At 38.4% G+C, this 21,121-nt stretch overlaps 2 protein-coding genes across 6 annotated transcripts in view; both read right to left on the bottom strand.

Annotated features, from left to right (window-relative positions):
* The window catches only part of src (v-src avian sarcoma (Schmidt-Ruppin A-2) viral oncogene homolog), a 74,181-nt gene that overhangs the window by 7,649 nt on the left and 45,411 nt on the right, over window positions 1–21,121 (bottom strand). For 2 of the 5 annotated variants that reach the window (XR_007423854.1, XM_049462976.1), the window contains exons 3-13: window positions 20,980–21,079; window positions 18,327–18,344; window positions 15,760–15,858; window positions 13,946–13,972; window positions 12,973–13,076; window positions 10,149–10,298; window positions 8,620–8,775; window positions 7,174–7,353; window positions 4,881–4,957; window positions 3,845–3,998; window positions 1,005–1,136 (exon numbers count right to left, since the gene is read on the bottom strand). Coding sequence is in view for 1 of the 5 variants with exons in the window: in XM_049462976.1 (XP_049318933.1) it covers window positions 1,005–1,136; window positions 3,845–3,998; window positions 4,881–4,957; window positions 7,174–7,353; window positions 8,620–8,775; window positions 10,149–10,298; window positions 12,973–13,076; window positions 13,946–13,972; window positions 15,760–15,858; window positions 18,327–18,344; window positions 20,980–21,079 (1,197 nt within the window). In the remaining 4 variants the exon portion in view is untranslated. The remainder of the gene's footprint in view (window positions 1–1,004; window positions 1,137–3,844; window positions 3,999–4,880; window positions 4,958–7,173; window positions 7,354–8,619; window positions 8,776–10,148; window positions 10,299–12,972; window positions 13,077–13,945; window positions 13,973–15,759; window positions 15,859–18,326; window positions 18,345–20,979; window positions 21,080–21,121) is intronic. The other 3 variants (XR_007423856.1, XR_007423855.1, XR_007423857.1) reach the window with 3 other exon arrangements.
* LOC103032624 (probable phospholipid-transporting ATPase IIA) overlaps window positions 19,108–21,121 on the bottom strand; it is a 291,393-nt gene continuing 289,379 nt past the window's right edge. The window contains exon 29 of the transcript XR_007423853.1: window positions 19,108–19,209. The gene's annotated coding sequence lies outside the window, so the exon portion shown is untranslated. The remainder of the gene's footprint in view (window positions 19,210–21,121) is intronic.

The following is a 21,121-nucleotide window of genomic DNA, read 5'->3' as shown; positions in this document are numbered from 1 at the left end:
ACTTCCTGGATAGTGTTCTTTACTAGGGTAGATGTTATGAAGGGCTTTTTCTTCACAATAAAAAATACATTCTGAGATCTATGATCTTCCACTGTGATTATCTTTTTTTTAGCAGCATGTATCAAACCGTTGATTTGGCCACTCCTAACATCTCAGCTATCTCTCTTAACTGAATTTCTTTATTTTTTTTTAGCATAATGATTGTCTTTATCCACATGTTATGGGTTCACAGCAACAGCTTCCAAATGCAAATACCACACCTGGAATCATTCCCAGACTTTTTACCTGCTTAACTGATACATGATAAATGAGGAAATAGCTGATGTAAACTATAAAATAGCTTAAATATATAATTTGTACAGTTACTTTGAAATAAGGAGGCTTTGTAGAAAAATTATTATTTTTCTGGAAAGCTTCATTATTTATTCAACCCCTTTATTTAAACCTTAAAGACAACAATTCAAGTGTGTCACTATCAAGTACGTCGGCCATTGTCCAAATCATAAGGGGGAATTGGAACGTGATTTTGAGGGCACTATAAACTCCCATAATGCATCAGGATTTATAGTAAACATCGCTGCTTAGTACACAAGCTAAACGTGTCCCAAAAAACTTCAGCGAGCCATCAGGGTTGCCAGATTGTTACAGTGTGATTTGAATAAAAAAATGGGTAAAACGTGTTTAAAATCAACCAAAACACAGAAGAAATCCATCGAAAGAGTATTACAGGGTTTATTCCAACATAATCTTCAATAAAATACCTTAAATATCTTAAATATCATAAAAAAAAAAAAACGATATTAAAATGATTTCGTCTGTATTTTTGTATTGTATATACTTATGGGCCTAACTGTATAATGGTGTGGTGTGTTTTCAAGTCATCCCCTGAGGTAATATTCCATGATCAATTTACAAACTGCTGTCCCGTGACTTTTGGCATGCCTGTGTATTAAAATAAATAAGGGTATAGAATGGGGAACGTTACCATCAGTCCTCCTGTTTACCTGGATATGGCACCCTGCCTTTAGTTGCCAGTTCAGTCAAAAGAACCCCGAACGACCAGACGTCAGATTTGATGGTGAAGCGGCCGTACAGAGCAGCCTCTGGTGCTGTCCACTTTATCGGAAACTTTGCCCCTGTAATAAAAAAAAAGATGACAAGAAAGTTAAGATATGTGATATAATAGTATATATAATATATACATAACTTACATATATATAAAAAAAGCTAGTCAGTTCACAGCAAGAGAAAGATGGATAGGAATCCAGTATTGAGCTGTGAAGCAGTGGTGGAACTGTGTTCTTTGGAATAGTTGAGATCCAGCCAGAAGTTTTGGGATTTAGGGGGATTTGATTTAAATCCCCCTTTGCAGTGAAGTTTCTCCAGCTCTAAGGCTAGGTGCAGCAGCATTAGCATTAGCTGCTAACCGCAGCACTAGCTCCTTCCCCATTCAGAGGCGAGTATATTAGGTTGTATGTAGCCTGTGTGTTTGCCGTGTTAAAACAACAAGACAAGAAAGTTAAGATATGTGATATAATAGTATATATAATATATACATAACTTACATATATTTAAAAAAAGCGAGTCAGTTCACAGCAAGAGAAAGATGGATAGGAATCCAGTATTGAGCTGTGAAGCAGTGGTGGAACTGTGTTCTTTGGAATAGTTGAGATCCAGCCAGAAGTTTTGGGATTTAGGGGGATTTGAGATGGGAGATTGGAATAAGGTGGGATTGGTTCTGTCACGATAATCACTTTTCTTACATAATATATCGTCCCTGATATAACTGTGATAAGTAATATATTTAAAAATAAATAATAATGTCTATCAGACCCAGCTATCAAATGTACTTATTTTTAATTGAGCTAAACTGCTGATGAGGCACAGTTTAGTCTGATAAATTAGCCAGATCATTTACTGCTATAAACAAATCAGATCTCTGCTGCACCTGTGCTGTGTTCACTGCTCACTAGGGGTGTCACGATTCTCTAAATCCTCGATTCGATTTCATTTTCGATTTGAGGGTCACGATTCGATTCGATTCTCGATTTTCTTGTTTTTTTTCTTGTTATTATTTTATGCCTCATAAAATTTAAATAATATATTTATTATTATTATTATTATTATTATTATTATTATTATAAATATTATTATTATTATTTATTAAGATATATATGGTAATGCCATCTAGTGACTTTTTTGGTAGCAACAGTGTGCACTATTAAAACAAGCAGTTTATCAGAGCTGTTTGTGGATGGCTGGTGAAACTGCTCATTACATGAAGCTGCAGTTCTTCATCAAACCACTAGTCGGAGCTGCAGCAGCAGCAGCACCCCGCTCTCTTCACTCAGTCACTACTTCAGTACAGCCCAGCCACGGGCTACAGAGCTCAGCCAGTCCGTTTTTACTGTTTCTGTAAACAAATAAAGGTTTTAACCCCACTAACCGGATAATACAGCTCACTACAGTTCATCTTTCAGCCCAAGCAGCTAACAGCAGCAGGTTAGAACAGCCATCCCGGAGGCACTGCTCGGATTACATTATGAACAGGTCAGTTAGCGCGCTGCTAACCTCAGGATGTTTATAACTACGGAGTTTAGTGGACACACCACGGCTGCCAGTTAAGTCTTTTAAAGGCTACTGAAGACTATTAAAGGCTATTAGAGTGTAACCCCTGGCTCCCAGGGGTTACAAGAGGTCATTGAAAGCATTATTGGGGGGCAGAAATCAGTACAGGCTGGTTAGATAAGTGATGTGGGTATTGTCTTATAAATATTTACACATAACTTATATCTCTCCTGAAAAGCTTTTATTTTAGTCAGAAACACGCTTGTGTTTACTTTATCTGAGAGAAAGATGTTTTTTTAATTCAATGGAAAGCAACAGGTGTAGTCAATTATAAGTTTAAGATTTTTAATCCACCTCACTGTGATCTATAGTCAGTGTTCTCAAGTCACACTGACACACGCATTTCAGCGAGTTCACACGCTCTCACCTGCGCGCACCCACCCCTCCGTTAGATACAGATACAAAACCTGCACGCCCAACCCCCGCCCCCCCTCCCCCCCTCCCCCGTTGGACAGATAAAAACAGTGATCACACTCCCGCCGACTGCGCTCATGCAGTGGCTATCTCTATTTAAATGAATAGGATGCGCTGTGTTGGTGCCGCGCCATTTGCGTAGCGCGCTGCGCTATTTGCGTAGCGCGCGCGGGAGGGATCGTCGATCCTCTTTTTGACTTCGATACTCGAGATCGTGACCTCATTTCGATTCGATTTCGATAAAATATCGAGATCGTGACACCCCTACTGCTCACAGCCGCAAAACTCAGTTTACTACATCTGCGCTGCATGTCTTATTAAAAACACTGTGTTTAAAAGTGCAGTGGACATTTTTCAGTGTTCTGTGTTAAAGCAGCTTTACACTGCACAGATATACAAGCTGAAACAATACGAATTTCAATACAATACCTGCCAAAATATTAATGTCAATACAGATACTGAAACTGTACCACAAATGAATGGAATAATAAAACCTGGTAAAAAGGAGGTATACTTAAGTAACTAAAAGTATTTTCAAATAAGGGAAAAAATAAAATTAATATTAAAAAAAACAATGGAAGATTAAACATGGAACTAAACAGGTTTTGCTTTTATACATAAAAAAAAAACATTTTTTTATAAATAATAAAAAAAAAAACAGAAAAGGTTCACAATATGATGATGTTTATTTTTCATTTTAATAAGAACATAGTAGGTTTAAGTTATTTTTTTTGATATTTCACTTTCATTCATACAGGAAAAGGGTAATATACAGTAGAAGACAATAGACAGTGTCCCTCACCCTGTCTGGCAGTGTATTCGTTGTCCTCTATGAGCCTTGCGAGGCCAAAGTCAGCCACTTTACACACCAGGTTATCTCCCACCAGGATGTTGGCAGCCCTGAGGTCTCTGTGCACATAGTTCATTCTCTCCACATACGCCATGCCGGACGCAATCTGAGGACAAAACACACCCAGAGAAACACAGTCATCCCTCACTGCAGTGTCCTGCATTAACCTCACTCAGTGCTTCACAGCGCATTACATGCATCTGTTCAAAACTGGAGAACCTCGGTTTATCTTTACTCTTGATTATTATAATCACCTGCTAACAAAACCTCATTATTTTGTTTTATTTTTGCCTCATTAATAACCCTAAATCACCCCATTTTAACTTGTTTGGAATGTGTTGCAGGTCTGAAATGCAGGAATGAATGTATATTTTATATCCCATAATCCAGAGTGCCTTATGTTAAGGAGCAGTAAAGCCACTTTAACGCTACAGTACAGAGTTATAAGCGTGAGTTTTTGGAGTGAAGTTTCTCCAGCTCTAAGGCTAGGTGCAGCAGCATTAGCATTAGCTGCTAACCGCAGCACTAGCTCCTTCCCCATTCAGAGGCGAGTATATTAGATTGTATGTAGCCTGTGTGTTTGCCGTGTTAAAACAAGCTACGAGGGACAAACTGCTAATAGCTAATAGCACTCTGGGATACCAGAACACTCAGGGTTCCTCACTCTAGCGCTATAATTTATGTCCCTGTAGTGCTGCGGTTAGCGGCTAATGCTAATGCTGCTGCACCTAGCCTTAGCACTACAAAAAATAGGAAATCTAAGCTTACTGCAAATAAACAGAAGTGCTTTACCTACCCGAATAAAATAGTTTTCAGGAGAGAAATGTGTGTAAATTAACACTCAGCTCTTGTTTGACCTTAAAATAATTTTTGTTAGATGTTTATTGAGAGTGCACCTTAAAATATGATGCGCTAAAAATATGGTGGTAAGTAAAATGTAGCCAATCAGATAAAATAGAAATGAAATAAATGATCTAAAATTACTCACCTGCGAGGCCATATCTACCAGCTGAGGTAACCGCAGTATCTTCCCCATGTCCCCTTTTAAGAAGTCCAACAGACTTCCTGTGTTAAAACCACATCAAAGCATGACATCAAACAGACTGCACATCAAAGATCTGAAGCGTTACACTGTTTTAAACGTGTCAAAACACATTTACTGTGGAACAAACCGACACAACCTCCACCATGTTTAATATTAATGGAATACAATTTTGACAGAAAGATGTAAATATCAATTGATTAAAAAAGTAATAATATTGTCAATTTTTATTGCTGAAACAATTCTTAGTGTATATTTAAAGATAAATTTAAATAATCAATTTAAGACCATCACAGAGAGTTTTTTAGTTATATTTAAATATATTTGTTTAATTTTATCTTTATAACACTAAACAGTTTTTTTTTGTGAACCAAATACCAGCTACATTTAAAAAAAAAAAAAGACAACAACATCAATTAAAAATATGACAATGAAGAAGAAGAATATTGTCTTCTAGGAGACAAAAGAGGGGATTTAACAGGGAGGAAAGGAAAAATGGAAAACTTTACTGAAGCTGCTACTCAGAGAGAGATAAAAACATGGAGAGTATCCATATTTAATACATATTTTAATATAAATAAAAAAAAGTAATGAATTAAAACATTCTGTACTTTTGGGCATTAGTGGCTTTTTTGTCTTTATATCTGTAAATATCATAAAAATAGTAGAGGTGTGCCAAAAAATCGATTCACATAAGAATCTTGATTCTCATTTACTACGATTCAGAATCGATTTAAAATGTCCCAAAATCGATTCTGAGGGGCGGGTTTTAGACTGATTTTGGGCTGGGTATTTTTGTTGGACCTGGCAACCCTGGGGATAGCGCTTGTCCCTTCAAACGGAGATCTTCCAGACACACACAGAGCGTAGGTGTTTGAGAATCACCGGTAAGATGGCAGAACAAGCATTATATTACCTTAGATTAACGTGTAGTTTTAATGTTTTATGGCAGAATGCTTCATAACAAGCATAAAAAAGATCGCTAGTAGTTAGTTTCAGTAACTGTTAGCTAGCTAACTAGCTAACTTTCCAGTTCCACCTTAAATAACGCTAACTTACAGGTGGCAGCGGGCTGCAGCATTTAAGGCGGAACGGAAAAATAACAATAAGCTAATCAGAGCTAATTTCAGCTCCTCATCACAGAGGAATTAAGGAATGGACAATATGAATTAATTTCTCCACCTCCTGCCCCCTTTCTGAAGAAATACAACGACCTTAAGTTAACTAGTTAATCAGCAGCTGCTCCTGAACTTTAGCGCTCCAGTGCTATCATCACATCAGCCCAGCAGCGTCACCTACACACCACCGCTAGTAGCCTGGTAATAAATCAGTGTTATTTATTATTTATTTATTGTTCATTAACGTCATTGTGATATCCCAGTGATTCCTCTGTCACTGAGGACCCACATTCCTGCACATTTTATTGTTTTTGTAACACATTACCTGCTTCAGGACCAGTGTATATTTTGGAGGCTTTTTTCAATAAGATTCATAAGCCAGAAGCAGAAATTTTTATAAATCAAATCGTTTTGAATCAAAAATCGATTTTGAATCGAATCGTGGCCCCCAAAATCGGAATCGAATCGAATCGTGAGATAGTAAACGATTCCCACCCCTAAAAAATAGCTTAAAATAAAAATTATGATAAAAATTACTTTTTAAAAAAGTTAATATATAACCATTTATGATATCAATATCATTTTATTTTATAACATATTTCTCAGTTAATTCAGTGAAACTTCCTAGAAAGCAATTCAGCTCTGATTATTCATGAAATATGTAATGTGAATATTCTATACAGTACTGCACAAAGCCATTAAATTATCAATTTTTCTGTAAATATTTTGCAATAGGATTAAAGACGATCCACTTGCATAAAGAAGAGGAAAAAAAAAACAGAGATATAAAAAGTACTGCAAAACAATGGAATATCTATATTTTATTACAAGTGCATTAGTACTTGATGGCTGATTTGACTCCAACATGTTATATATCCTCCTAGGACCTGGCGTCCACATGTGTGGACATTACATTTTGGGTTGTCTGGACCACAACACTAAATTTTGCTCTATGAGGGTCTGCTGTCCTCATATGTGGACATCATTTTTCTCAAAAACTACATCATGTAAAAAGAGCATTCTTTGTTTTTACACTAATCAGGTGCCTAAATAGCCTAAGTAGCAAAGATAAATAAAAGAAATGCATGCCAAAGATGAGAAACAGCGTCTGCATCACTGACCTTGTCCCATGTATTCTGTAACGATGTAGATGGGCTCCTCGGACACCACGGCGTAGAGCTGCACCAGCTTCTCGTGCCGCAGCTTCTTCATGACCTGAGCTTCCTGCAGGAAGGCTTCTGGAGACATGGTGCCCGGCTTCAGGGTCTTTATTGCTACGCGCGTCGTCCCGTTCCACGTGCCTGAGAGGAGTAGTATATAGTGTAAGTAAGGGTCTGGCATTTTTTTGGCATTAATCTGCTGTAATTAATCACAATTAACTAGGGATGTGACGAGATCTCGCGGCACGTCAAGCTTAAACCTGTCTCACGGGAAGAAAAAACAGTTTAGTGTGGATTTTTTAAGAGGGATCTGGCAACACAGTAGCGATACAGCGAGTGTGGTCGCTGAGCAGAGAGCAGCTCTCAGCAGAAGATGAAAATTCGGGCATTTGCATAGAACAGAGGTCACTAATGGGCGGACCCAAACGTTGTCCAATGCGGACCCAAACCTGAATTCGGAATTCTAATTAAATACTCCTGGCATAGAAGATGCTTCTGCTACTTTTAAGTTCTATATCTGGCTGCATTTTGCCTAACTTTTCCTTCGGGATGAACAAAGTGTCTGTCTGTCTGTCTGCCTGTCTGTCTGTGGTTATGCATAGTTAAATTACAAGAAATTTAGGAAAAAAACCCCACAAACCATAGGCTTAATATGACTGGTTGTGGTTTGCACTTATTGTTTGCACTATATTAGACCTAGAAAAGTTTTATTTTTCTTTTTATTTAATTTTTCATTTTGACATTTTCTTTCATTTTTATTTTTTTAATCTCGTCTTGTTCTTGTGAACCCAGTATCGTGTCTCGTCTCGTCTCGTGATATTAGTGTCTCGTCACACCCCTACAATTAACTGCATTTTTCTTCTTAACACTGAAACATTTAATAATGGATATATTAATGTAAAGTAAAATAATCAATGTAGGATCATTATAGTGGGACTTGTGTAACTGTTTTTTTTTTTATTGTTTAAACTACTTAAAGTATAAAAGTAAGGGGGGAAAAAATGTCATAAAGCTTAGGCAGCGCCACAGAGTCCTATAGTGCACTATATTTTAATGAATGATGAGAAGCCAGAATGAAAACAAGCTGAAATTTAAAAAATAGGAGTAACGAGGCTATTTTTAAAGTAAAATGTAAAGAGTAGAAAGTTCAGATAACTGTGTGACAATTTAAGGATTAGAAGTAAAAAGTCTTCTAAAAAAGACTGAATAACTCCAGTATAGTATAGATAGCATATAGATAACCATAATTTTGACTTAAGTAAGCTAAACAACTTCACATTTATTCTAGAGACAGATTAAGTAGGGATGATCAGAACTCTGGAAATGTGTGGTGGATGTGTTGAGCATAATCAGAGTTCCAACTCTACCCAACAATTGATTACAGCTGGTTAATATTAAGGAACTTACCCATCCAGACCTCTCCGAAGCAGCCCTGTCCCAGCTTAAGGTCTAGACGTAAAGACTCGCGGGGAATCTCCCAGGCGTCTCGAGCTAAACCCTGAGTCTGCGGCTTCAGAACCGGACACACATCCGTCAAAAAGTGGCACAAACCATCAGCGTGCTCTGAGATGGGATAAAGAGAGAGAAGTAGAAAGAGAGGTAGAAATAAAGTCATAAATGTATTAACACTTATTGAATGCACTTTATAACTAAATCAGAGCTAAAAAGAGCACAGAGTGTTTTTTTAACATGCTTTAGCGTATTTAACACAAAGGTTTGCTGGGACACCTGTGCTGGAATTTTACAGTGAAATGCCAAAAATAATGGGATACTGTTATTTTTAGATTAACTAAAAAAAAATAAACATTAAGGTCATTCCTACAGTTTACTTTTTAGTATTTTAGTAATTATAAAAAAAAATAACTGGTGATCTGGTGATCCGATATAACAGTGCTTTAGTCCTGTGGAGGAGTGGGCGAGGAGAAACAATAGAACTCCGGCTCTTGCTCATGAATATTCATACATCCAAACATATCGCCTCTGATCGGCTAACGGCACTGTGACACCAGGAGGCAGCGAGACGGACAACAGTTAGAAACGTTTTAAAATAAAGACATTTTTACACTAATAACAGTCTTTATAACGTCATATGTTACTTTACAACATGTGTAATAATGCCCTGCTCAGTGCAGTTCACCCACTGAAAAAAATCCACCGGAGATCCTATTTAAACCTATTGTTAATTACACATAGAGGTGAGTAGTCCAGGTCCAGAAAGTAAAATTCCACCTTGGCTGAGCTGCAGCAGAGCCACCCATGCAGTTGCAACAAAACTCAGGGACGGTGTTGTTTCATAGACAAATTCTAACCTTTTGTTCTTTAGCTCTGAATTACTGGGTAAAGCATACAGTATAACACTGATGTGTTATTCGCACAAATAACACAGGAATGAACTGCCATGCTGTTCCTAGCGCTGTTAGTTATCTCCTATCTGACGAGACAGTGTCGCTGCCCGACTTCAGCTCTACCTGTGGGCGGTCGCGAGCCAAGGTGGGCGTGGCCATGAATACTAATTCACGTGTTGACGTAGACACTGCGCTTTTTCCCGATCGACTCGTTTTTCGGAATATTTTCTTTTCTCTTTTACTAGCTGCTGCAGACAATGAGGAAGAGGTCGAGGAAGAGTTTCATCATGTGCAGCATCATATATTACGCTATCTGCAAGTTATTGTGGTAGTCTGAGGATTTGTCGCCAGGAAGTTACAAGAGAATGGTGTTAATGAGATAAAAAATATATATAAAAAAGCCTGGGAATCAGGTATGTGTAGCTTTTAAGTTTTTTTTTTTATGTGGTGAGGTTCAGAAATAAAGATAAACATAGCAGCAGTGATCTCACTTCCCTTTCTCTCTCTCTCTCTCTCTGTCTCACACACTCTCACACACACACACACACACACACACACTCCATTGCAGTGCTGGGAAAGTTAATGACTCACTGCGGTAATGGCTGACCAGCTGCTGCAGGTTACTGAACTGTGTCCGAGACGTGATGTAGAAGCCACCGCTGTCCAGCTTCCGGATCTTATAATGTTTTACATTCAGCCCTTTCACATTGTCGAAGTCCAGCACAGACAGACAGTAGGCACCTGTAGGAGACAGACAGACAGTCAGAGGAAACATAAATGTTAAGACATGCCTCCTGACCAGAGTATTCTAGAGTATTGTACAGCTACTATATGAAATATGTGAGATTTTAGTTAATACATTATAATACTACTAAAACCTCTTAAGGAACATAATAATAACCATGACATGTCTCTCCAAACCATCACTGATTGGTGGAAACTTCACACTAGACCTCAAGCAGTTTGGACTGTGTGTCTCTCCACTCTTCCTCCAGAATCTGCTCCCTTAATTTACACATTAAGAGAGACATGTCATCTGCTGGTGTTGATCCACTGTGTTTTATTATCAAGTCTAAAGTTTCTCAGTGGAGTTGTATGTATATATATCGTTATATAGCCTAATGAGGAGGACCTTACATATCCATTTACAGCATTAAACACTGTAGGGCATCTGTTATATTAACATTGACATTATACACTTCAATAGAATAGAGTGCCTCAAATGGGTAAGTGTAATTTTCATTCATTTAATTTTCTGACCGTTTGAGGCTAAATGCAAAGAAAAATGAGAAAATTGGATGTAAAAATATATATATATATATATATATATATATATATATATATATATATATTTTTTATATAGTGCAGTGTACAAAAAAATTTAAATCAATTTTTCCCATTTTTGGTATTTTTTCATCTCTGCCCCTAAAAATCGGAATTTTCTTTTCTTTCTTTTCAAATTTTTCTATTTTTGCATTTTTCAAGCTGGATTATAACATCAGATGTGTGTCCAAGACACAAAAAATGACAAATCTGACAATCGAGAGACTCAGCATTTATTTTTACTTGAAATTATGTTTGCGAAAGGCTGAAATGAAAAAACAAATAATTGAAAAAATGGATAAAAAAAAAATCATTTTCTCTCCACTAAATAGAAAAAAAATAAAGTTACAGTGCTTAATAAGTTTTATACCCAATTTTCTATTTTTGAATGAAGCTTGATACAGTCAGAAAATGAAACCGTTAAACATTACACTGACCCAAATGGTTACATTTTTCAAGTTTTTTTTCTTCTTTTTTTTTTATATTTCAGGACTAATTTCTAATTTTCCAAAACACACACACACAATCCATAACTGACAAAGAAATGAAAGGCCAAAGTCACAGAGTGATTCTCTCCAAATCAGTCACTAGGAGGCAGTGTCCCAACACTAACGCTCACGTCTTTGTGTACTGAACCACACACACAGGATTAACCATTCATTTATCTGTGTAGAGCTTTGATGTCTCTTTTAATTCTTTGATTATATTACGCTGTCTATTCCTGTATCAGCATCAAGCTCTCTCTCTCTCTCTCTCTCACTCCTTTCTTTTCTCTCTGCAAGTGTGTGAATGTGTGTGTGTGTGTGTGTGTGTGTGAATGGGGGATATGGCTCTTGGTTATAGCGATGTCTCATAATGACCTAGTTCTATTTCTCAGTTCCTGTGAGCACCCCCTCCTTCCTTCAACCTCAGCAACACCAACTCATCCCCCCCCACATAGATACACCACCCACCCCATTTCTCATACACACACACACACACACACACACTATCCAATCAGAATACTCGATACTCAATCCAAAATCAGATCATTCGTATCATGTGACCTGTTGCTGCTGGTATTTATTCCAATTTCGTCCTCCGTGAGAACAGGGCTAACTGTGTAACTGTGTTAACCTGTACTCTGTGTTCCTGTATGTTAGTTACGCTCACGTTTCCTCTATCTGTTTCTATTTAAATCCCAAACAAGCAGTATTGGTTCTTTATTCCAGTTTTACATGCTGTAAAATCAAGAATTGGTAGACTAAAATACACTCTCTCCACTTTTAGACTCTTTGGCCCGTTTTTCTGTGCTAGAAATGCGCACCCTCTCCGCTTCTAGACTCTTTGGCCCGATTTTCTGCGCTAGAAATGCGCACCCTCTCCGATTTTAGACTCTTTGGCCCGTTTTTCTGCGCTAGAAATGCGCACTCTCTCCGATTTTAGACTCTTTGGCCCGTTTTTCTGCGCTAGAACTGCGCACCCTCTCCGCTTTTAGACTCTTTAGCCGTTTTTCTGTGCCAAAAATGTGCACCCTCTCCGCTTTTAGACTCTTTGCCCTGTTTTTCTGCGCTAGAAATGCGCACTCTCTCCGCTTTTAGACTCTTTGGCCCGATTTTCTGCGCTAGAAATGCGCACTCTCTCCGCTTTTAGACTCTTTGGCCCGTTTCTGACACCTAGCGTTCAAACTTTGAATCTCACATTATAAAAACCTGCTTAACAGCGGGCCAACTTTCATTCTATTTCTAAAATACCTCGCGGACCGCTCCAAAAAAGGAAACGGGCCGCAAATGGCCCGCGGGCCGTAGTTTGGACCCCTGGTTTAAACTGTTCCATTTAGGTATTTATATTTAAAATACATACGCAGCATACATAGCAAACTTTATTTAAATAAAGTACGTGAAAGTATAACCTCTTTTATTTTCCACACTGTAGTGGATAGAGACTTGTTTTTTTTTTTTTTTTTTTTTTTTTTAGAAAACAGTTGTGATGTGATCTATCACAGTATTAATAACTATTTCCATCATATTACTCAGCCTGAAGATTGTAGGCAGCTTGTGGCTTTAAGCTGTAATGAATGAGCTCAGATATGTAGGCAGAAGGGAAGTTTCACCTTTGGTTGTCTCACTTTCACGAACCAGGAAAGTCCCCCTTCTGTTGTCAAGACTCAGCAGCAGCCGCTCCGAGTCCCTGCGAGTGATTTTACCAAAGTACCACCTGCTCAGAGATACAGAGACAGATATAAAGAGAGAGAGAGAGAGAGAGAGAGAGAGCAGAGTCAGGAGAGAAACAAGCCTCAGTACTGCAGAGTCTATATATATACTTTTTTTCTTATATATACTAGTGCATCTCAAAAATTAGAATATCATTAAAAAGTTACTTTATTTCAGTAATTCAGTTCAAAATGTCAAACTCATATATTGTACAGATGTATTACAGCCAATGAAACCTGAAAATCCACACTATTACTGATCGTTAAAACGTCATACTAGACCTCAAGCGGATTTCATTTTCCAGCAGGACTTGGCACACTGCCCACACTGCCAAAAGAAACAATTGGTCTTATAATAGAATATTCTAATTTTCTGAGACACTGATTTAGGGGTTTTCATTGGCTGTAAGTCGTAATAATAATAATCAATAAAAGAAGAAAAAATAAACGCTTAAATAGAATAGATCACTCTGTGTGTAATACATCTATATCATATATGAGTTTCACATTTTGAACTGAATTACTGAAATAATAAAGTAACTTTTTAAAGATATTCTCATTTTCCTGCTGGAAAATGAAATCAGCATCTCCAAAAAAGCTGTCAGCAGAGAGAAAAGCACTTCCTGCTTCCCTCTGCGGACAACTCTTATGGAGATGAGGATTTCATTTTCCAGCAGGACTTGGCACACTGCCAAAAGTACTAATTAGTCTTATATAATATTCTAATTTTCTGATGCACTAGTATGTGCTCAGTGTTGGTGCATTATTATTATTATTATTATTTATTTTTATTTTTTTTTTCAGAAACCTGATAAAGCAGACAGAGGGCGCTGTGCTGATTTTGGTCAGGTAGAGTTCAGTCACTAAGCCTTACCTTTTCTCCAGAGTCAATCTGAGGTGACTGGCAGGACAGAGGTGGAGAAGCGAGACATTACAACAGTTAAAAAGATGAGTCTGTATATGTGACTGTTCAAGGATCATGGGAGTGACGGATCAAGCATGTGTGTGTGGGTGTGTGTGTGTGGGTGGTGTGAGTTATTGCGTCTGATTTTTTGGACTTTTGCACAGAGTTGGTGTAACAGGCTAATCAGTGTCTACAGTGAGCATGTGCTATCAGTTAACACTGAATAGGGTGAATTACTGGGACTGCTTATTGGTAGTCTGAAAGTTCAGCAACACTTTACAATAATGGTCACAAGTAACATTGCTCAAATAATAAGTAAAAACATCGTTAATTGATTAAAGGGAAGATACAGGTGCAAAAAAATATATATCATTAAAAAGTTACTTCATTTCTCTAATTCAATTGAAAATCTTGAAAAAAATGAGACAATTCATTTCTCTAATTTTGCTATTTATAGGTTTATGTTTGAGTAAAATGAACATTGTTGTTTTATTCTATAAACTACTGACAACATTTCTCCCAAATTCCAATTAAAAAATATTGTCAATTAAGACAATTATTTGCAGAAAAATGCAGAGAAATTGGCTGAAATAACAAAAAAGGGTGCAGAGCTTTCAAATAATAATAATAAAAAAATGAAAACAAACAAAAAAATGTTTTAGGAGTTCAGAAATCAAAATTTGGTGGAATAACCCTGGTGGTTTTTAATCACAGTTTTCATGCATCTTGGCATCATGTTCTCCTCCACCAGTCTTACACACTGCTTTAGGATAACTTTATGCTGCTTTACTCCTGGTGCAAAAAATCAAGCAGAATTCAGTTCAGTTTGGTTTGGTGGCTTGTGATCATCAATCTTCCTCTTGGTTATATTCCAGAGGTTTTCAATTTAGTAGAATCTAAGAAACCAGAGCTGTATTTTAAGCGTTTATTTATTTTATTGTTGATGATTACGGCTTACAGTCAATGAAAATCCAAAAATCTGTGTCACAGAAAATTATAATATTATGTAAGACCAATTAGTACTTTTGGCAGTGTGGGCAGTGTGCCAAGTCCTGCTGGAAAATGAAATCTGCATCTCTATAAAAGTTGTCAGCAGAGGAGAGCCATGTCATGTGCAGTGTTTTCCTGGTAAATCATACAGCAACTTTTATGGAGATGCGGATTTCATTTTCCAGCAGGACTTGGCACACTGCCCACACTGCCAAAAGTACCAACTGGTCTTATATAATACTCAAATTTTATAAAACATCACTTACTGTCCTCCACTCTATTAAATACTCCTACATTGCTTCAATCATTAAAATGGTATTATCTCATGATATATTGAATGTATCATGGCTTTTCTGCTTAACATAAGATCGTGCCTAATTCTACAACTAAACATCTGTGCAATGACAGAAAATCAGACTGTCCTCGTGTTAATGTATGTAGAGTGTGTGGATGGGTGTGGGTGTGAAGGGAACAAGCAAGTAAGTTTGGGATACTGTGGAAGGGCGGGCAGCTAGATCGATGCACTCTGGAAATACTATTTTTATAAAATATTATAAAAATATACAGGGACATGACACTTCAGGGATAAATAAAAAACAGGGAAATAATTAAACAGGGGAAAATAGAATCAAGGAGAGCAGGAACATTCCTGAGATCAGAGTCTAGAGGAAAGGCAAGGCTAGATGGGAGGAATAAGAAGAATGATGGGTACTATTCAGTACAGCAGGCACAAGGGAAAACTAGCTACCAAAACGAGGAAGCATGACAGGAGAAATGATGAAAAAGTGCTTTACTCTTCAGCCTGGATGGAGTCGGATGGAGCGACGTAGTTGCTGGGGATGTAGCCACTTTCTCCTGTGGTCAATGAGCGAGCCAGCCACCAGTCTCCTTCCCTGTAATATACAACACAGACACATGCACAAAGATGTATTCCTGTCTGAACAATAATCTCACCAAATAATCACCAATTTTTTTTTTATGGAAAAAAATATATATATATATATATTTCTATAGATATATAGAAACTGATGTACTATGGCTACATTCACACAGCAGGGAAAAATGGCCTTCAGCTAGTATTTCAAGCACTGCCACCTTAAAATGAAGTCATTATAAGGGCGTTTTCACACCAGCACTGTTTGGTCTGGTTAAAACGAACTCTGGTCCGTTTGTAACTTTAGTGCGGTTCGATTGAGCAGGTGTGAAAACAGTAAAAACGCACTCGGGTGCGGATCAACAGAACCGGACCGAGACCAGCTAGAGGAGGTTCGCTTGTGGTGAGAACGTGATCCGGTCTCGATCGGATCCAGCTATTAAATATAAGCCATTTATTTGAGCTAAACTGCTGATAAAGCAAGCACAGTTTAAACTGATATATTAGCCAGATAACGCTAATTACCACAGCTGTGAACAAACACTGTGTCCATGCACGCGCCGCCGTCTGCGCTGTGTTCACTGCTCACAGCCGCGTGACTCTGTTTATTATGTATAAATCGCCGCTGCACGTAGAAACACTGTAAACACTGTTTGAAAGTGCAGCGTTTCGGCGTTCAGTGTTAAAGTACAGATATTTGCCCTGGAACACAAAATAGCTGTATTTACTTTTTCCGTGTATTTATATTTAACCTACTCCCGTATCAGACAGCTCTGACCAATCAGAGGACACAGGCTGCTCGTGTGGTTTATTGATGCGCATTTTGGTGCGTTTACATTTCTGCCTATGTGAAACCAGACCGAACAGAGCGAGAAAACGCTCCAAGTAAACGAACTCATTAGAAACGAACTACAGGTGTGAAAACGGCCTAAGTTGACTGATGAGCACAAACGAATAGGTAGTATACGAAAAAAGACTGCAACATTTATTTTGTAGAAATGCATGAATTCCATTCCTTTCAGACTGAACTACTGTATATATATATATATATATATATATATATATATATATATATATATTTTTTTTTTTTTTTTTAGAAATCCTTTGGTAAAAAGAGTTCTCCATCAGTGCACTTGCTGGTACCCCTCAATAAATTGACTGGCCGTCTCTTTCCCTCCCCCAGCTGAAGTAATAACACACAGTGCCTGCTGACTCAACACACACCCTCCCAAACTCTATTAGCTCCCACAGCCTCCAAACTCATTACAACACCACCGTTACCACAAACAATGAAGACTACCCACACTCTACACCACTGTCCTGCCTGTATAACCCACTCACCCACTCAATCTTCATAGACAGCATGCCATTCAACATTTACAGATATTATTTAGGGCTGCATGCACTTGTGTTTACATGCACTGCATCATCTGATTACTGCAGAACAGAGAGTTTGCCAGTAATCTGATCTGATCAACGTATTTATATGAACTCGGGCTGCAATATAAACAAACTTCAGGCAGAAGATGAAGAGAACCTGAAAGTTTACAGGCACTGAGACATACAATTAATGAGCTAAAATCCAGCTTTTTATCTGATTTTTATCAGATTAAAAAAAAATAAGATCTAAGATGTTGTTTTTTCGTAAATAGGTAAGTAAAACTGCATCTGAGCACTTTTCATCCCGGCCCAAAAAAAAAAATCACATTTTCTACATAGAAGTCAAAGAACAATTTACAATCATATTAATTAAATGTACTTTATTGCATCTTTAACAAACATTATTTTAATCAGTCAGTCTAATTACACACTGGTGCAAAACAACAGCCTAAACATCAGGTAAACGTGGTTTAAATCCAGTCTTTTCAGGTTTCATTTCTGTAGCAGTGTGAATGGGAAAAAATCTGCAGTTTATTTCAATTTTGAGACACTTTTATGTTGTCAATTCTTGATGAATGGACCAATAGAAATTCTGCAAAATTACCTTAAATAAACGAAATAAATTTCACATGGATTTTCATTGAAAGTTAGTAGGTTTGTATATCTCTTTTGTAAAGTTAGTGTTTTAAAGATACATGTTTTTCATTGGACAGTGACTATGTGTGGTAGGTCACATAAGGTCACATTAAAAAGTCTGCAACTAGCACAAATGTTGAATTGTGTGAGAAAATCAAATTTGAGTGATTTTAACCTGCTGTATGAAAATTAAAGGATGAAATGTATATTCAATGGTAAAACAAGAAAATCTGGCAACCTCTGCAAGATGGAAGCAGGTAAACGAAAGTGAAACTAGCACAGTGAGGACAGAGAGTGGATGTGAAGGACAAAACCAAGATGGCAGCCTCTGGTCCACTTTTGGGGAGACGTGAGACTATTTTTGTCATTTTCCATCAGTCTCCAGAAGCTGAGACATATCTCTGGTGGATGTAGACATGCATGAAGCAGACAAGGACGAGCAAAGACAAAAGCAGAGCAGCTGTTACTAACCTGCAGTTCAGCTTTCTCCTAGATTGAGCGGCGAGGGCATGAGAAAGAGAGAAAACAGAGAGGAAGGAGGAGTGAACAGGGTTTAAAAAAACAGACACAGCAAGATTTAGAGCAGCAGAAAGAGAGAAATAGAGAGAGACTTGTTGTATAATAGCAACATCCAGCATGCTTTGGGAAGAAACTATGTAAAAGCAAGATGCCCCAAAAATAATATGCATAAATGTTATACAGAAATATAGAGAAATATATTTGAAGTCACAGGCCACACTCTATAATAAAACAAATAATGAAATATACCACTTTAAATAATGCATTTTCCTGATTATTTCATTTACACATCATTTTAATTGACTTACTGTCTTTATCTTTGACAGTGTTGTGTAAACTAAGATTTTTCAAATTGATGTTTAATTTCATGATGTCTCTTAATATTAAACTCTTTAATTACGGCAACTTAGACTCTTCACCCCGTTTTTCTGCGGTAAAAACGCACACCCTTTCCGCTTTTAGACTCCTTGGCTCGTTTTTCTGCGCTAGAAATGCGCACCCTCTCAGCTTTTAGACTCTTTGGCCCGATTTTCTGCGCTAGAAATGTGCACTCTCTCCGCTTTTAGACTATTTGGCCCTTTTTTCTGCGCCAGAAATGCGCACCCTCTCCGCTTTTAGACCCTTTTGCCCCGTTTTTCTGCACTAGAAATGCGCACCCTCTCCGCTTTTAGACTCTTTGCCCCGTTTTTCTGCGCTAGAAATGCGCACCCTCTCCGCTTTTAGACCCTTTTGCCCCGTTTTTCTGCACTAGAAATGCGCACCCTCTCCGCTTTTAGACTCTTTGGCCCGTTTCTGACACCTAGCGTTCAAACTTTGAATCTCACATTATAAAAACCTGCTGAACAGCGGGCCAACTTTCATTCTATGTCTAAAATACCTCGCGGACCGCTCCAAAAAAGGAAACGGGCCACAAATGGCCCGCGGGCCGAGGTTGGACACCCCTGTTATACAGTATTGTGTGTATATACTTGGTCTTTGAACGTTATAGCCTTAATATTTTTTTACGCAAATTAATGACGCCACCAAGTTTGACCCCAACTTCCTCCATAACCTGTGCAGCGTGCAGATCACCTGCTTCCCTGTGAGCTGTGGCGCGCACCTGCTCACCATGGCGGGAATCAGCCTCGAGCACCACCAACCAATCACAAAGCCCTTTGAGGGCGGCGGTGAGCCGAGAAGGCACATGACCACGTGGATCCCGTTCACATGGGCTCTTGCACACACTAGATCTTTGCAGCTCCTCCAGAGTGACCATGGGCTTCCTGGCTGCTTTTCTGACCAGTGCTCTCCATGCTTGATTTGTCAGTTTGGGTGGACCATGGCCATGTCTTGGTAGGTTTGTAGTTGTAGAATACTTTTTCTGATGAACAGTGGTCATATTATTCTGACTGTACAATCTGTATATGTCTATATACACAGTTAATCTTTTTCACTCTTTTTAAATTGACTTCAATTGAAATTTAAGAACTGTACAGTTAACATTTTTGAGATTAAACGTTTTATACACAATTCACAGTAAAGTGCTAAGTGCATTCTTTTGGGAGCTTGACTTTTGGGAGAGTCTTTTTTCATACTGCACTGTACTGTACTGCACTGTACTGCACCTGGGGGCCAATCTTCATCGGACGAACCACATCCAACAGGATTAACTGTGGACGCTGTAAGAGGAAGCTGTCTGAAAGGGATGTTCGGGTGCTAACCCGGATTGTATCCAAAAAACAAAAAACCATGGCTGCTCAAATCACGGCAGAATTCAATGTATATATAAATATATGCTGTGCTGTGTAATTTGTCGAGTGAAAATACTGCGCTCCCTGTTTTCTTTTCAGCCTGTGCTCATTTAATTCCAGCTCTGTGTTTCTGATGCGGAAGGGACATCATTAATAACCCAATTAATGTGCTATCGGACAATCCCTGAGTGGCTTTGGGACTTTGTGTAAAAAGTAGGTGTGGGGAGGGAGGGAGGCAGGGGGGGGTTTAGAGCATGGTCCACCGCCCTTCTATTGATTTCACAGTAACCAGAGCCTCGTTTTTTTATTTATTTATTTATTTATTTTCTAAAACAACCCTGAACCTCTCTGATTGTACATGTGGAGGCAGGGGGAGGCTGTTCCAGAGTGAGCATCTTCTAATGATAGAGCACAAAGAGAGAGAAAGAGAGAGAGATAGAATTAGAGCGAGAGAGAGAGAAGTAGAGAGAGAGAGAGAGAGAGAGGAAGCGGAGGCTGAGGCGTGCAGCTGAGCTTTTGTGAGCTGGGAAAACCCTAAAAGGAGGGAAAAAAAAAAAAAAAAAGCAAAAAAAATCTCCCGCAAATCCCGAGCCTTCAGAGAGAGGCCTGTTCCTATGGTTACCAGTGGGGGAAGCGGGCATGCACTTTGGTGGCACCGCAGCCAGGAAGCACAGCACAGCAGACGAGTACGAGTGTGTGTGTGTATCTGTGTGTATCTGTGTGTGTATGAGTGAGGGGTTTAAGTGAGTGTATTAATGTCTGCCTCAGAGGGCGTGTTCAGAGTGCTTCAGTACCTGTCTGCAGTGTATTCAGCTCTCTGTTGTTTTCTCTCTCTCTCTCTGTGTGAGTGTGTGTGTGTGTGTGAGGTCTCTTACGTGTTATTGACGATCTGTAGCCGTTCTCCTTTTCTGAATGATAAATCGGAGGCGGTTCGTGACTCGTAGTCATACAATGCCACAAATGTAGTCACGCCCCCTGCACACATACACACACACACACACACACACACACACACAC

Source organism: Astyanax mexicanus, chromosome 13 (genome assembly GCF_023375975.1).
Source record: "Astyanax mexicanus isolate ESR-SI-001 chromosome 13, AstMex3_surface, whole genome shotgun sequence".
Lineage (NCBI taxonomy): Eukaryota > Metazoa > Chordata > Actinopteri > Characiformes > Acestrorhamphidae > Astyanax > Astyanax mexicanus.
The sequence above is the reverse complement of the archived record's forward strand: the minus strand, read 5'-3'. Positions and strand labels throughout refer to the sequence as shown.